At 42.2% G+C, this 14,953-nt stretch overlaps 1 protein-coding gene across 1 annotated transcript in view; it reads right to left on the bottom strand.

Annotated features, from left to right (window-relative positions):
- Window positions 1-14,953, bottom strand: part of LOC115246528 (uncharacterized) — an 89,106-nt gene that overhangs the window by 8,794 nt on the left and 65,359 nt on the right. Inside the window, 18 exon segments of the mRNA XM_029844166.1 lie at window positions 122-338; window positions 504-1,152; window positions 2,921-3,095; window positions 3,170-3,471; window positions 3,555-3,840; window positions 4,011-4,097; window positions 4,099-4,228; window positions 4,394-5,042; window positions 7,162-7,336; window positions 7,411-7,712; window positions 7,796-8,081; window positions 8,252-8,468; window positions 8,633-9,281; window positions 11,402-11,576; window positions 11,651-11,952; window positions 12,036-12,321; window positions 12,492-12,708; window positions 12,874-13,522. Coding sequence (XP_029700026.1) covers window positions 122-338; window positions 504-1,152; window positions 2,921-3,095; window positions 3,170-3,471; window positions 3,555-3,840; window positions 4,011-4,097; window positions 4,099-4,228; window positions 4,394-5,042; window positions 7,162-7,336; window positions 7,411-7,712; window positions 7,796-8,081; window positions 8,252-8,468; window positions 8,633-9,281; window positions 11,402-11,576; window positions 11,651-11,952; window positions 12,036-12,321; window positions 12,492-12,708; window positions 12,874-13,522 — 5,753 coding nt within the window.

Here is a 14,953-nt window from a genome sequence, read left to right as displayed (position 1 = left end):
TCACATCAAATATATAAAAGACTACTGATGTTTACGGTATTTCCCAATAAAATATGATTGTGTTGAAGTGAATATCTAGAACTTAATAATTATTTCATGTAATTTCGAATATTAACTGTACCTGATTGCTAAGACATCCTTCGTGAGAAATAACGAGGACTCTTCCCAGGCCATAGTAGGCTCCTGCCAGAAATGGCCGTCCGTCCTCGGTGGTTCCAATGGGAAAGGCCAGTGAGCCGTGAGGAAGAATCTCAGAAAATGTTGATGGTGAACCAACATCAAGCTCTTTAACCCCTTTGAGCAAGAAATTCAGGTCATCGTTGAAGTCCCTGGCCGGTCTGTACGAGATCAAATTCAACAGACGTTGAGAGCATATCCACCAGTTTAGATCAACAGAAATCTTAAAAAAGAATTGACACTGATAAAAGGAAAACTGCAGGCGATACTTTTCAGCAAAATGAGAGATTTTCTGATTAAAGGCTTCAGATGTGTGATACACTCACTTCAGAGACATCCAGGAGTATGGGACCTCTGGGGAGATGGACAGAGTTTCCATTTTTCTGAATTTCTCAGTAAAGTAGATCCCTGCTACTCCAGACACCTTGTTCCCATCAAAATTAAGCAACGGCTCCACCCCAGGGTTTTTAGAAGACCAATGCCAGGCCTGCCCCCCAATCAAGATTCCTCCTCCGGACTTCATGAATGTCACCAGGGATTTCTGATCTGCTGCTACGCTGTAGGCATCTGTCACATAAACACCAACCCCCAGATCACTCCTAAACCCCCCGACAACTTTCACAGTAAACTTGTATTGGCAGAGCTCGTCAGCAGCCGCTTTAATATTTTGGTGGACTGCAACAGACAGGTTGGCAGATCCATCTCCTCTAAGCCAATTCACCGCATTCTCTACCAGACTGGGAAATTCGGACAAGCAGGCCTCATGACCCAGGACCACTATCCTTCCAAGGCCATAGGTGGAGGCAGCCATTAGGACTTGGCCTTGGCTGTTGATTGCCAAAGGGAAGGCATCACCAACCAGAGCCAGCTCACTAGGAACATAGTAATCTTTGAAGTCCAGCTGAGTCAAGCCTTTGACCAAACGCTTGTAAGCCTCTTGGGTAGGTTTGGTGGACATGGTGAAAGTTGATAAATCTGAAAGGGGTAATTACAAAACATTAAATACACTCTAAAAATTGTGACCAATGATTACTTAAAAAAGTTATGGCAACAAAGTGACACATAATATAATTGAGTAGATTTTAATAACTGCAACTTTTAGTAAAAAGTATTGAGTAAATTATCTACATTTAAACTAAAACAAGTGCAGGTTAATGAATGCAATAGTTAAAATGTGTTGGATTTATTAATAGTAGCCAAAATGATGAGTTATATACCCAGGAAATATTAAGCAAACACAAATCACTTTCACAAGGAAAATTGATTTATGTTTACTAGTTATCTGAATAAAAGTAATTAAGATTTACTAAATATCTGGGGAAAGATGATTAACTGATTATTTAGCTGAAACTGATTTATATTCATCAGTTATCTCAGCAAAATTGAAAGAAAAGTATTAAATATCTGGACAGAAATAATTGAGATCCACACAATAAAATAAATTATATCTACTTATATTTCAGCCAATTGTTCCTAAACTCAACACATTCACACCGTTATTGTTATACATCTATAACTAAATAAATTGTTTAAATTCAACTTAGAGTTGCAATCACAGGACTTCAAATCCATTCAATAATACCGAATGTCACTTTGTTGCCATATTTTCTTTACGTATTATCCACTCAATATCGTGCAGTCTTGCTACTACAGAGTAACCCAGTTGGTTAGCAGATCACCAAGCAGAAAAGAACAGCAGGTAAACATTTATTTCAAAACTGTCTATAATCATTTTTTACATCTTCACTGCTTGCTAAAATTAAAGTCACATGAGCAATCACATTATTCATTTATTCATATAAATTCCTCAGGGAAAAACCTGGAACATTGGACAGTGTAATCACACTCATTTGTCTATGAAATTGTTATAAGTACACCTCTGCATAACATTGTATCCTTATTAATATTAAAGAAAACAAAAAAAGAAAGAAATATAGACCAAAGCGGGATGATTGTTGCCAATATTCGGCACGTTTTTGCCATAAAAACTCAAGCGGCTTATCAGCGTGACTGGGGTGTAATGTCTTTAAGTTAGGGTTAGGGTTAACCAGGGTTAGGGTTAACCAGGGTTAGTGTTATCAGCGTGACTGGGGTGTAATGTCTTTAAGTGAGGGTTAGGGTTAACCAGGGTTAGGGTTAACCAGGGTTAGGGTTAGTGTTAGGGTCAACCAGGGTTAGGGTTATCAGCGTGCCTGGGGTGTAATGTCTTTAAGTGAGGGTTAGGGTTAACCAGGTTTAGGGTTAACCAGGGTTAGGGTTATCAGCGTGCCTGGGGTGTAATGTCTTTAAGTGAGGGTTAGGGTTAACCAGGTTTAGGGTTAACCAGGGTTAGGGTTATCAGCGTGACTGGGGTGTAATGTCTTTAAGTTAGGGTTAACCAGGGTTAGGGTTAACCAGGGTTAGGGTTAGTGTTAGGGTTAACCAGGGTTAGGGTTATCAGCGTGCCTGGGGTGTAATGTCTTTAAGTGAGGGTTAGGGTTAACCAGGGTTAGGGTTAACCAGGGTTAGTGTTATCAGCGTGCCTGGGGTGTAATGTCTTTAAGTGAGGGTTAGGGTTAACCAGGGTTAGGGTTAGCCAGGGTTAGGGTTAGTGTTAACCAGGGTTAGGGTTATCAGCGTGCCTGGGGTGTAATGTCTTTAAGTGAGGGTTAGGGTTAACCAGGGTTAGGGTTAACCAGGATTAGGGTTAGTGTTAGGGTTAACCAGGGTTAGGGTTATCAGCGTGCCTGGGGTGTAATCTCACCTGCTGTGTCCACATTAATCTTGATTCTCTGGCTGTTGACCACTGGTAAGGTTGGGATGTCCTTGATGAGGTGGGGCAGGAGAACATCAGGATCAGGGAAGGCCTTGTACATTTCTGAGCCCATGAACAGAAGGAGGCGGTCTTTGGGACTCTTCACCGGGTTGCTTTCAGACACCTACAACCACAATGACTACAGTCACCGTTCTGAACGGCAGCCTGTCGTTGGGCTGCTTTAGCTCGGCGACCTACCTGCGGCACGCCTGCCTTCACAATGAGGTCATAGAGTGCGAGCAAAACCTGCATATAGGACGAGCAGCCATAAGCTCTCATTTGCAAGAAGTTGGCGCAGTGGCTGCTCAGCTTTTGAAAAGACTCTGTCTGGCTCTGGCTGAGTGCCTTTTCCTCCAAGACGTGACCAGCAAACTGGGATAACATGTGGCGGAAATGGTAGTTGTCCACAATGGCTTGGCTGGATTCAGGGACCTTGTAAATGCCCCCATCAATTGTATCGCCAAGAAGACTCAGGCCCATTTTGTTCAGGATCTTGTTTCCTGGAAAGACGTTTCCCCAAAAGAAGTTTGAGCCTATGGATTGTGGTGAATTTGATTCCCAAAATGAACTTGCATTGTCATACCTGGAAATTCTGTCATTACATTTCCTCCGCCGTATGACCAGTACCAGGCATGTCCACCAATCACTAGGCCTCCTCCCTCAGCAACAAAGTCTTGGATCTCCTTTGCATGAGCATCACTGTATGCCATTCCCATATAAACACTCAGGTCTTTTCGGAAGTCTGTGTACTCGCACGTAAACCCTGACTTGCTGAGAACCGGGACTGCGCGTTTTTCCACAACGCCTACGACTCCATTCCGGCCTTGATCCAGCCAGCGGATGCCGTTGCTCCAGAAGGTGGACAGGTTCTTTGATTAAAAGCAGGAAGGCAGCAGTTTGTAAATCACATTAATAGAATCACATCAAATATATAAAAGACTACTGATGTTTACGGTATTTCCCAATAAAATATGATTGTGTTGAAGTGAATATCTAGAACTTAATAATTATTTCATGTAATTTCGAATATTAACTGTACCTGATTGCTAAGACATCCTTCGTGAGAAATAACGAGGACTCTTCCCAGGCCATAGTAGGCTCCTGCCAGAAATGGCCGTCCGTCCTCAGGTGGTTCCAATGGGAAAGGCCAGTGAGCCGTGAGGAAGAATCTCAGAAAATGTTGATGGTGAACCAACATCAAGCTCTTTAACCCCTTTGAGCAAGAAATTCAGGTCATCGTTGAAGTCCCTGGCCGGTCTGTACGAGATCAAATTCAACAGACGTTGAGAGCATATCCACCAGTTTAGATCAACAGAAATCTTAAAAAAGAATTGACACTGATAAAAGGAAAACTGCAGGCGATACTTTTCAGCAAAATGAGAGATTTTCTGATTAAAGGCTTCAGATGTGTGATACACTCACTTCAGAGACATCCAGGAGTATGGGACCTCTGGGGAGATGGACAGAGTTTCCATTTTTCTGAATTTCTCAGTAAAGTAGATCCCTGCTACTCCAGACACCTTGTTCCCATCAAAATTAAGCAACGGCTCCACCCCAGGGTTTTTAGAAGACCAATGCCAGGCCTGCCCCCCAATCAAGATTCCTCCTCCGGACTTCATGAATGTCACCAGGGATTTCTGATCTGCTGCTACGCTGTAGGCATCTGTCACATAAACACCAACCCCCAGATCACTCCTAAACCCCCCGACAACTTTCACAGTAAACTTGTATTGGCAGAGCTCGTCAGCAGCCGCTTTAATATTTTGGTGGACTGCAACAGACAGGTTGGCAGATCCATCTCCTCTAAGCCAATTCACCGCATTCTCTACCAGACTGGGAAATTCGGACAAGCAGGCCTCATGACCCAGGACCACTATCCTTCCAAGGCCATAGGTGGAGGCAGCCATTAGGACTTGGCCTTGGCTGTTGATTGCCAAAGGGAAGGCATCACCAACCAGAGCCAGCTCACTAGGAACATAGTAATCTTTGAAGTCCAGCTGAGTCAAGCCTTTGACCAAACGCTTGTAAGCCTCTTGGGTAGGTTTGGTGGACATGGTGAAAGTTGATAAATCTGAAAGGGGTAATTACAAAACATTAAATACACTCTAAAAATTGTGACCAATGATTACTTAAAAAAGTTATGGCAACAAAGTGACACATAATATAATTGAGTAGATTTTAATAACTGCAACTTTTAGTAAAAAGTATTGAGTAAATTATCTACATTTAAACTAAAACAAGTGCAGGTTAATGAATGCAATAGTTAAAATGTGTTGGATTTATTAATAGTAGCCAAAATGATGAGTTATATACCCAGGAAATATTAAGCAAACACAAATCACTTTCACAAGGAAAATTGATTTATGTTTACTAGTTATCTGAATAAAAGTAATTAAGATTTACTAAATATCTGGGGAAAGATGATTAACTGATTATTTAGCTGAAACTGATTTATATTCATCAGTTATCTCAGCAAAATTGAAAGAAAAGTATTAAATATCTGGACAGAAATAATTGAGATCCACACAATAAAATAAATTATATCTACTTATATTTCAGCCAATTGTTCCTAAACTCAACACATTCACACCGTTATTGTTATACATCTATAACTAAATAAATTGTTTAAATTCAACTTAGAGTTGCAATCACAGGACTTCAAATCCATTCAATAATACCGAATGTCACTTTGTTGCCATATTTTCTTTACGTATTATCCACTCAATATCGTGCAGTCTTGCTACTACAGAGTAACCCAGTTGGTTAGCAGATCACCAAGCAGAAAAGAACAGCAGGTAAACATTTATTTCAAAACTGTCTATAATCATTTTTTACATCTTCACTGCTTGCTAAAATTAAAGTCACATGAGCAATCACATTATTCATTTATTCATATAAATTCCTCAGGGAAAAACCTGGAACATTGGACAGTGTAATCACACTCATTTGTCTATGAAATTGTTATAAGTACACCTCTGCATAACATTGTATCCTTATTAATATTAAAGAAAACAAAAAAAGAAAGAAATATAGACCAAAGCGGGATGATTGTTGCCAATATTCGGCACGTTTTTGCCATAAAAACTCAAGCGGCTTATCAGCGTGACTGGGGTGTAATGTCTTTAAGTTAGGGTTAGGGTTAACCAGGGTTAGGGTTAACCAGGGTTAGTGTTATCAGCGTGACTGGGGTGTAATGTCTTTAAGTGAGGGTTAGGGTTAACCAGGGTTAGGGTTAACCAGGGTTAGGGTTAGTGTTAGGGTCAACCAGGGTTAGGGTTATCAGCGTGCCTGGGGTGTAATGTCTTTAAGTGAGGGTTAGGGTTAACCAGGTTTAGGGTTAACCAGGGTTAGGGTTATCAGCGTGCCTGGGGTGTAATGTCTTTAAGTGAGGGTTAGGGTTAACCAGGTTTAGGGTTAACCAGGGTTAGGGTTATCAGCGTGACTGGGGTGTAATGTCTTTAAGTTAGGGTTAACCAGGGTTAGGGTTAACCAGGGTTAGGGTTAGTGTTAGGGTTAACCAGGGTTAGGGTTATCAGCGTGCCTGGGGTGTAATGTCTTTAAGTGAGGGTTAGGGTTAACCAGGGTTAGGGTTAACCAGGGTTAGTGTTATCAGCGTGACCGGGGTGTAATGTCTTTAAGTGAGGGTTAGGGTTAACCAGGGTTAGGGTTAGCCAGGGTTAGGGTTAGTGTTAACCAGGGTTAGGGTTATCAGCGTGCCTGGGGTGTAATGTCTTTAAGTGAGGGTTAGGGTTAACCAGGTTAGGGTTAACCAGGGTTAGGGTTATCAGCGTGACTGGGGTGTAATGTCTTTAAGTTAGGGTTAACCAGGGTTAGGGTTAACCAGGGTTAGGGTTAGTGTTAGGGTTAACCAGGGTTAGGGTTATCAGCGTGCCTGGGGTGTAATGTCTTTAAGTGAGGGTTAGGGTTAACCAGGGTTAGGGTTAACCAGGGTTAGTGTTATCAGCGTGACCGGGGTGTAATGTCTTTAAGTGAGGGTTAGGGTTAACCAGGGTTAGGGTTAACCAGGGTTAGGGTTAGGGTTAACCAGGGTTAGGGTTATCAGCGTGCCTGGGGTGTAATGTCTTTAAGTGAGGGTTAGCGTTAACCAGGGTTAGGGTTAACCAGGATTAGGGTTAGTGTTAGGGTTAACCAGGGTTAGGGTTATCAGCGTGCCTGGGGTGTAATCTCACCTGCTGTGTCCACATTAATCTTGATTCTCTGGCTGTTGACCACTGGTAAGGTTGGGATGTCCTTGATGAGGTGGGGCAGGAGAACATCAGGATCAGGGAAGGCCTTGTACATTTCTGAGCCCATGAACAGAAGGAGGCGGTCTTTGGGACTCTTCACCGGGTTGCTTTCAGACACCTACAACCACAATGACTACAGTCACCGTTCTGAACGGCAGCCTGTCGTTGGGCTGCTTTAGCTCGGCGACCTACCTGCGGCACGCCTGCCTTCACAATGAGGTCATAGAGTGCGAGCAAAACCTGCATATAGGACGAGCAGCCATAAGCTCTCATTTGCAAGAAGTTGGCGCAGTGGCTGCTCAGCTTTTGAAAAGACTCTGTCTGGCTCTGGCTGAGTGCCTTTTCCTCCAAGACGTGACCAGCAAACTGGGATAACATGTGGCGGAAATGGTAGTTGTCCACAATGGCTTGGCTGGATTCAGGGACCTTGTAAATGCCCCCATCAATTGTATCGCCAAGAAGACTCAGGCCCATTTTGTTCAGGATCTTGTTTCCTGGAAAGACGTTTCCCCAAAAGAAGTTTGAGCCTATGGATTGTGGTGAATTTGATTCCCAAAATGAACTTGCATTGTCATACCTGGAAATTCTGTCATTACATTTCCTCCGCCGTATGACCAGTACCAGGCATGTCCACCAATCACTAGGCCTCCTCCCTCAGCAACAAAGTCTTGGATCTCCTTTGCATGAGCATCACTGTATGCCATTCCCATATAAACACTCAGGTCTTTTCGGAAGTCTGTGTACTCGCACGTAAACCCTGACTTGCTGAGAACCGGGACTGCGCATTTTTCCACAACGCCTACGACTCCATTCCGGCCTTGATCCAGCCAGCGGATGGCGTTGCTCCAGAAGGTGGACAGGTTCTTTGATTAAAAGCAGGAAGGCAGCAGTTTGTAAATCACATTAATAGAATCACATCAAATATATAAAAGACTACTGATGTTTACGGTATTTCCCAATAAAATATGATTGTGTTGAAGTGAATATCTAGAACTTAATAATTATTTCATGTAATTTCGAATATTAACTGTACCTGATTGCTAAGACATCCTTCGTGAGAAATAACGAGGACTCTTCCCAGGCCATAGTAGGCTCCTGCCAGAAATGGCCGTCCGTCCTCGGTGGTTCCAATGGGAAAGGCCAGTGAGCCGTGAGGAAGAATCTCAGAAAATGTTGATGGTGAACCAACATCAAGCTCTTTAACCCCTTTGAGCAAGAAATTCAGGTCATCGTTGAAGTCCCTGGCCGGTCTGTACGAGATCAAATTCAACAGACGTTGAGAGCATATCCACCAGTTTAGATCAACAGAAATCTTAAAAAAGAATTGACACTGATAAAAGGAAAACTGCAGGCGATACTTTTCAGCAAATGAGAGATTTTCTGATTAAAGGCTTCAGATGTGTGATACACTCACTTCAGAGACATCCAGGAGTATGGGACCTCTGGGGAGATGGACAGAGTTTCCATTTTTCTGAATTTCTCAGTAAAGTAGATCCCTGCTACTCCAGACACCTTGTTCCCATCAAAATTAAGCAACGGCTCCACCCCAGGGTTTTTAGAAGACCAATGCCAGGCCTGCCCCCCAATCAAGATTCCTCCTCCGGACTTCATGAATGTCACCAGGGATTTCTGATCTGCTGCTACGCTGTAGGCATCTGTCACATAAACACCAACCCCCAGATCACTCCTAAACCCCCCGACAACTTTCACAGTAAACTTGTATTGGCAGAGCTCGTCAGCAGCCGCTTTAATATTTTGGTGGACTGCAACAGACAGGTTGGCAGATCCATCTCCTCTAAGCCAATTCACCGCATTCTCTACCAGACTGGGAAATTCGGACAAGCAGGCCTCATGACCCAGGACCACTATCCTTCCAAGGCCATAGGTGGAGGCAGCCATTAGGACTTGGCCTTGGCTGTTGATTGCCAAAGGGAAGGCATCACCAACCAGAGCCAGCTCACTAGGAACATAGTAATCTTTGAAGTCCAGCTGAGTCAAGCCTTTGACCAAACGCTTGTAAGCCTCTTGGGTAGGTTTGGTGGACATGGTGAAAGTTGATAAATCTGAAAGGGGTAATTACAAAACATTAAATACACTCTAAAAATTGTGACCAATGATTACTTAAAAAAGTTATGGCAACAAAGTGACACATAATATAATTGAGTAGATTTTAATAACTGCAACTTTTAGTAAAAAGTATTGAGTAAATTATCTACATTTAAACTAAAACAAGTGCAGGTTAATGAATGCAATAGTTAAAATGTGTTGGATTTATTAATAGTAGCCAAAATGATGAGTTATATACCCAGGAAATATTAAGCAAACACAAATCACTTTCACAAGGAAAATTGATTTATGTTTACTAGTTATCTGAATAAAAGTAATTAAGATTTACTAAATATCTGGGGAAAGATGATTAACTGATTATTTAGCTGAAACTGATTTATATTCATCAGTTATCTCAGCAAAATTGAAAGAAAAGTATTAAATATCTGGACAGAAATAATTGAGATCCACACAATAAAATAAATTATATCTACTTATATTTCAGCCAATTGTTCCTAAACTCAACACATTCACACCGTTATTGTTATACATCTATAACTAAATAAATTGTTTAAATTCAACTTAGAGTTGCAATCACAGGACTTCAAATCCATTCAATAATACCGAATGTCACTTTGTTGCCATATTTTCTTTACGTATTATCCACTCAATATCGTGCAGTCTTGCTACTACAGAGTAACCCAGTTGGTTAGCAGATCACCAAGCAGAAAAGAACAGCAGGTAAACATTTATTTCAAAACTGTCTATAATCATTTTTTACATCTTCACTGCTTGCTAAAATTAAAGTCACATGAGCAATCACATTATTCATTTATTCATATAAATTCCTCAGGGAAAAACCTGGAACATTGGACAGTGTAATCACACTCATTTGTCTATGAAATTGTTATAAGTACACCTCTGCATAACATTGTATCCTTATTAATATTAAAGAAAACAAAAAAAGAAAGAAATATAGACCAAAGCGGGATGATTGTTGCCAATATTCGGCACGTTTTTGCCATAAAAACTCAAGCGGCTTATCAGCGTGACTGGGGTGTAATGTCTTTAAGTTAGGGTTAGGGTTAACCAGGGTTAGGGTTAACCAGGGTTAGTGTTATCAGCGTGACCGGGGTGTAATGTCTTTAAGTGAGGGTTAGGGTTAACCAGGGTTAGGGTTAACCAGGGTTAGGGTTAGTGTTAGGGTCAACCAGGGTTAGGGTTATCAGCGTGCCTGGGGTGTAATGTCTTTAAGTGAGGGTTAGGGTTAACCAGGTTTAGGGTTAACCAGGGTTAGGGTTATCAGCGTGCCTGGGGTGTAATGTCTTTAAGTGAGGGTTAGGGTTAACCAGGTTTAGGGTTAACCAGGGTTAGGGTTATCAGCGTGACTGGGGTGTAATGTCTTTAAGTTAGGGTTAACCAGGGTTAGGGTTAACCAGGGTTAGGGTTAGTGTTAGGGTTAACCAGGGTTAGGGTTATCAGCGTGCCTGGGGTGTAATGTCTTTAAGTGAGGGTTAGGGTTAACCAGGGTTAGGGTTAACCAGGGTTAGTGTTATCAGCGTGACCGGGGTGTAATGTCTTTAAGTGAGGGTTAGGGTTAACCAGGGTTAGGGTTAGCCAGGGTTAGGGTTAGTGTTAACCAGGGTTAGGGTTATCAGCGTGCCTGGGGTGTAATGTCTTTAAGTGAGGGTTAGGGTTAACCAGGTTTAGGGTTAACCAGGGTTAGGGTTATCAGCGTGACTGGGGTGTAATGTCTTTAAGTTAGGGTTAACCAGGGTTAGGGTTAACCAGGGTTAGGGTTAGTGTTAGGGTTAACCAGGGTTAGGGTTATCAGCGTGCCTGGGGTGTAATGTCTTTAAGTGAGGGTTAGGGTTAACCAGGGTTAGGGTTAACCAGGGTTAGTGTTATCAGCGTGACCGGGGTGTAATGTCTTTAAGTGAGGGTTAGGGTTAACCAGGGTTAGGGTTAACCAGGGTTAGGGTTAGTGTTAACCAGGGTTAGGGTTATCAGCGTGCCTGGGGTGTAATGTCTTTAAGTGAGGGTTAGCGTTAACCAGGGTTAGGGTTAACCAGGATTAGGGTTAGTGTTAGGGTTAACCAGGGTTAGGGTTATCAGCGTGCCTGGGGTGTAATCTCACCTGCTGTGTCCACATTAATCTTGATTCTCTGGCTGTTGACCACTGGTAAGGTTGGGATGTCCTTGATGAGGTGGGGCAGGAGAACATCAGGATCAGGGAAGGCCTTGTACATTTCTGAGCCCATGAACAGAAGGAGGCGGTCTTTGGGACTCTTCACCGGGTTGCTTTCAGACACCTACAACCACAATGACTACAGTCACCGTTCTGAACGGCAGCCTGTCGTTGGGCTGCTTTAGCTCGGCGACCTACCTGCGGCACGCCTGCCTTCACAATGAGGTCATAGAGTGCGAGCAAAACCTGCATATAGGACGAGCAGCCATAAGCTCTCATTTGCAAGAAGTTGGCGCAGTGGCTGCTCAGCTTTTGAAAAGACTCTGTCTGGCTCTGGCTGAGTGCCTTTTCCTCCAAGACGTGACCAGCAAACTGGGATAACATGTGGCGGAAATGGTAGTTGTCCACAATGGCTTGGCTGGATTCAGGGACCTTGTAAATGCCCCCATCAATTGTATCGCCAAGAAGACTCAGGCCCATTTTGTTCAGGATCTTGTTTCCTGGAAAGACGTTTCCCCAAAAGAAGTTTGAGCCTATGGATTGTGGTGAATTTGATTCCCAAAATGAACTTGCATTGTCATACCTGGAAATTCTGTCATTACATTTCCTCCGCCGTATGACCAGTACCAGGCATGTCCACCAATCACTAGGCCTCCTCCCTCAGCAACAAAGTCTTGGATCTCCTTTGCATGAGCATCACTGTATGCCATTCCCATATAAACACTCAGGTCTTTTCGGAAGTCTGTGTACTCGCACGTAAACCCTGACTTGCTGAGAACCGGGACTGCGCGTTTTTCCACAACGCCTACGACTCCATTCCGGCCTTGATCCAGCCAGCGGATGGCGTTGCTCCAGAAGGTGGACAGGTTCTTTGATTAAAAGCAGGAAGGCAGCAGTTTGTAAATCACATTAATAGAATCACATCAAATATATAAAAGACTACTGATGTTTACGGTATTTCCCAATAAAATATGATTGTGTTGAAGTGAATATCTAGAACTTAATAATTATTTCATGTAATTTCGAATATTAACTGTACCTGATTGCTAAGACATCCTTCGTGAGAAATAACGAGGACTCTTCCCAGGCCATAGTAGGCTCCTGCCAGAAATGGCCGTCCGTCCTCGGTGGTTCCAATGGGAAAGGCCAGTGAGCCGTGAGGAAGAATCTCAGAAAATGTTGATGGTGAACCAACATCAAGCTCTTTAACCCCTTTGAGCAAGAAATTCAGGTCATCGTTGAAGTCCCTGGCCGGTCTGTACGAGATCAAATTCAACAGACGTTGAGAGCATATCCACCAGTTTAGATCAACAGAAATCTTAAAAAAGAATTGACACTGATAAAAGGAAAACTGCAGGCGATACTTTTCAGCAAAATGAGAGATTTTCTGATTAAAGGCTTCAGATGTGTGATACACTCACTTCAGAGACATCCAGGAGTATGGGACCTCTGGGGAGATGGACAGAGTTTCCATTTTTCTGAATTTCTCAGTAAAGTAGATCCCTGCTACTCCAGACACCTTGTTCCCATCAAAATTAAGCAACGGCTCCACCCCAGGGTTTTTAGAAGACCAATGCCAGGCCTGCCCCCCAATCAAGATTCCTCCTCCGGACTTCATGAATGTCACCAGGGATTTCTGATCTGCTGCTACGCTGTAGGCATCTGTCACATAAACACCAACCCCCAGATCACTCCTAAACCCCCCGACAACTTTCACAGTAAACTTGTATTGGCAGAGCTCGTCAGCAGCCGCTTTAATATTTTGGTGGACTGCAACAGACAGGTTGGCAGATCCATCTCCTCTAAGCCAATTCACCGCATTCTCTACCAGACTGGGAAATTCGGACAAGCAGGCCTCATGACCCAGGACCACTATCCTTCCAAGGCCATAGGTGGAGGCAGCCATTAGGACTTGGCCTTGGCTGTTGATTGCCAAAGGGAAGGCATCACCAACCAGAGCCAGCTCACTAGGAACATAGTAATCTTTGAAGTCCAGCTGAGTCAAGCCTTTGACCAAACGCTTGTAAGCCTCTTGGGTAGGTTTGGTGGACATGGTGAAAGTTGATAAATCTGAAAGGGGTAATTACAAAACATTAAATACACTCTAAAAATTGTGACCAATGATTACTTAAAAAAGTTATGGCAACAAAGTGACACATAATATAATTGAGTAGATTTTAATAACTGCAACTTTTAGTAAAAAGTATTGAGTAAATTATCTACATTTAAACTAAAACAAGTGCAGGTTAATGAATGCAATAGTTAAAATGTGTTGGATTTATTAATAGTAGCCAAAATGATGAGTTATATACCCAGGAAATATTAAGCAAACACAAATCACTTTCACAAGGAAAATTGATTTATGTTTACTAGTTATCTGAATAAAAGTAATTAAGATTTACTAAATATCTGGGGAAAGATGATTAACTGATTATTTAGCTGAAACTGATTTATATTCATCAGTTATCTCAGCAAAATTGAAAGAAAAGTATTAAATATCTGGACAGAAATAATTGAGATCCACACAATAAAATAAATTATATCTACTTATATTTCAGCCAATTGTTCCTAAACTCAACACATTCACACCGTTATTGTTATACATCTATAACTAAATAAATTGTTTAAATTCAACTTAGAGTTGCAATCACAGGACTTCAAATCCATTCAATAATACCGAATGTCACTTTGTTGCCATATTTTCTTTACGTATTATCCACTCAATATCGTGCAGTCTTGCTACTACAGAGTAACCCAGTTGGTTAGCAGATCACCAAGCAGAAAAGAACAGCAGGTAAACATTTATTTCAAAACTGTCTATAATCATTTTTTACATCTTCACTGCTTGCTAAAATTAAAGTCACATGAGCAATCACATTATTCATTTATTCATATAAATTCCTCAGGGAAAAACCTGGAACATTGGACAGTGTAATCACACTCATTTGTCTATGAAATTGTTATAAGTACACCTCTGCATAACATTGTATCCTTATTAATATTAAAGAAAACAAAAAAAGAAAGAAATATAGACCAAAGCGGGATGATTGTTGCCAATATTCGGCACGTTTTTGCCATAAAAACTCAAGCGGCTTATCAGCGTGACTGGGGTGTAATGTCTTTAAGTTAGGGTTAGGGTTAACCAGGGTTAGGGTTAACCAGGGTTAGTGTTATCAGCGTGACTGGGGTGTAATGTCTTTAAGTGAGGGTTAGGGTTAACCAGGGTTAGGGTTAACCAGGGTTAGGGTTAGTGTTAGGGTCAACCAGGGTTAGGGTTATCAGCGTGCCTGGGGTGTAATGTCTTTAAGTGAGGGTTAGGGTTAACCAGGTTTAGGGTTAACCAGGGTTAGGGTTATCAGCGTGACTGGGGTGTAATGTCTTTAAGTTAGGGTTAACCAGGGTTAGGGTTAACCAGGACCAGGGTTAGGGTTAGTGTTAGGGTTAACCAGGGTTAGGGTTATCAGCGTGCCTGGGGTGTAATGTCTTTAAGTGAGGGTTAGG

This window comes from Takifugu rubripes, chromosome 11, assembly GCF_901000725.2.
Source record: "Takifugu rubripes chromosome 11, fTakRub1.2, whole genome shotgun sequence".
NCBI lineage: Eukaryota > Metazoa > Chordata > Actinopteri > Tetraodontiformes > Tetraodontidae > Takifugu > Takifugu rubripes.
Note: the sequence above shows the minus strand (reverse complement) of the source record. Positions and strands in the feature narration are given on the sequence as shown.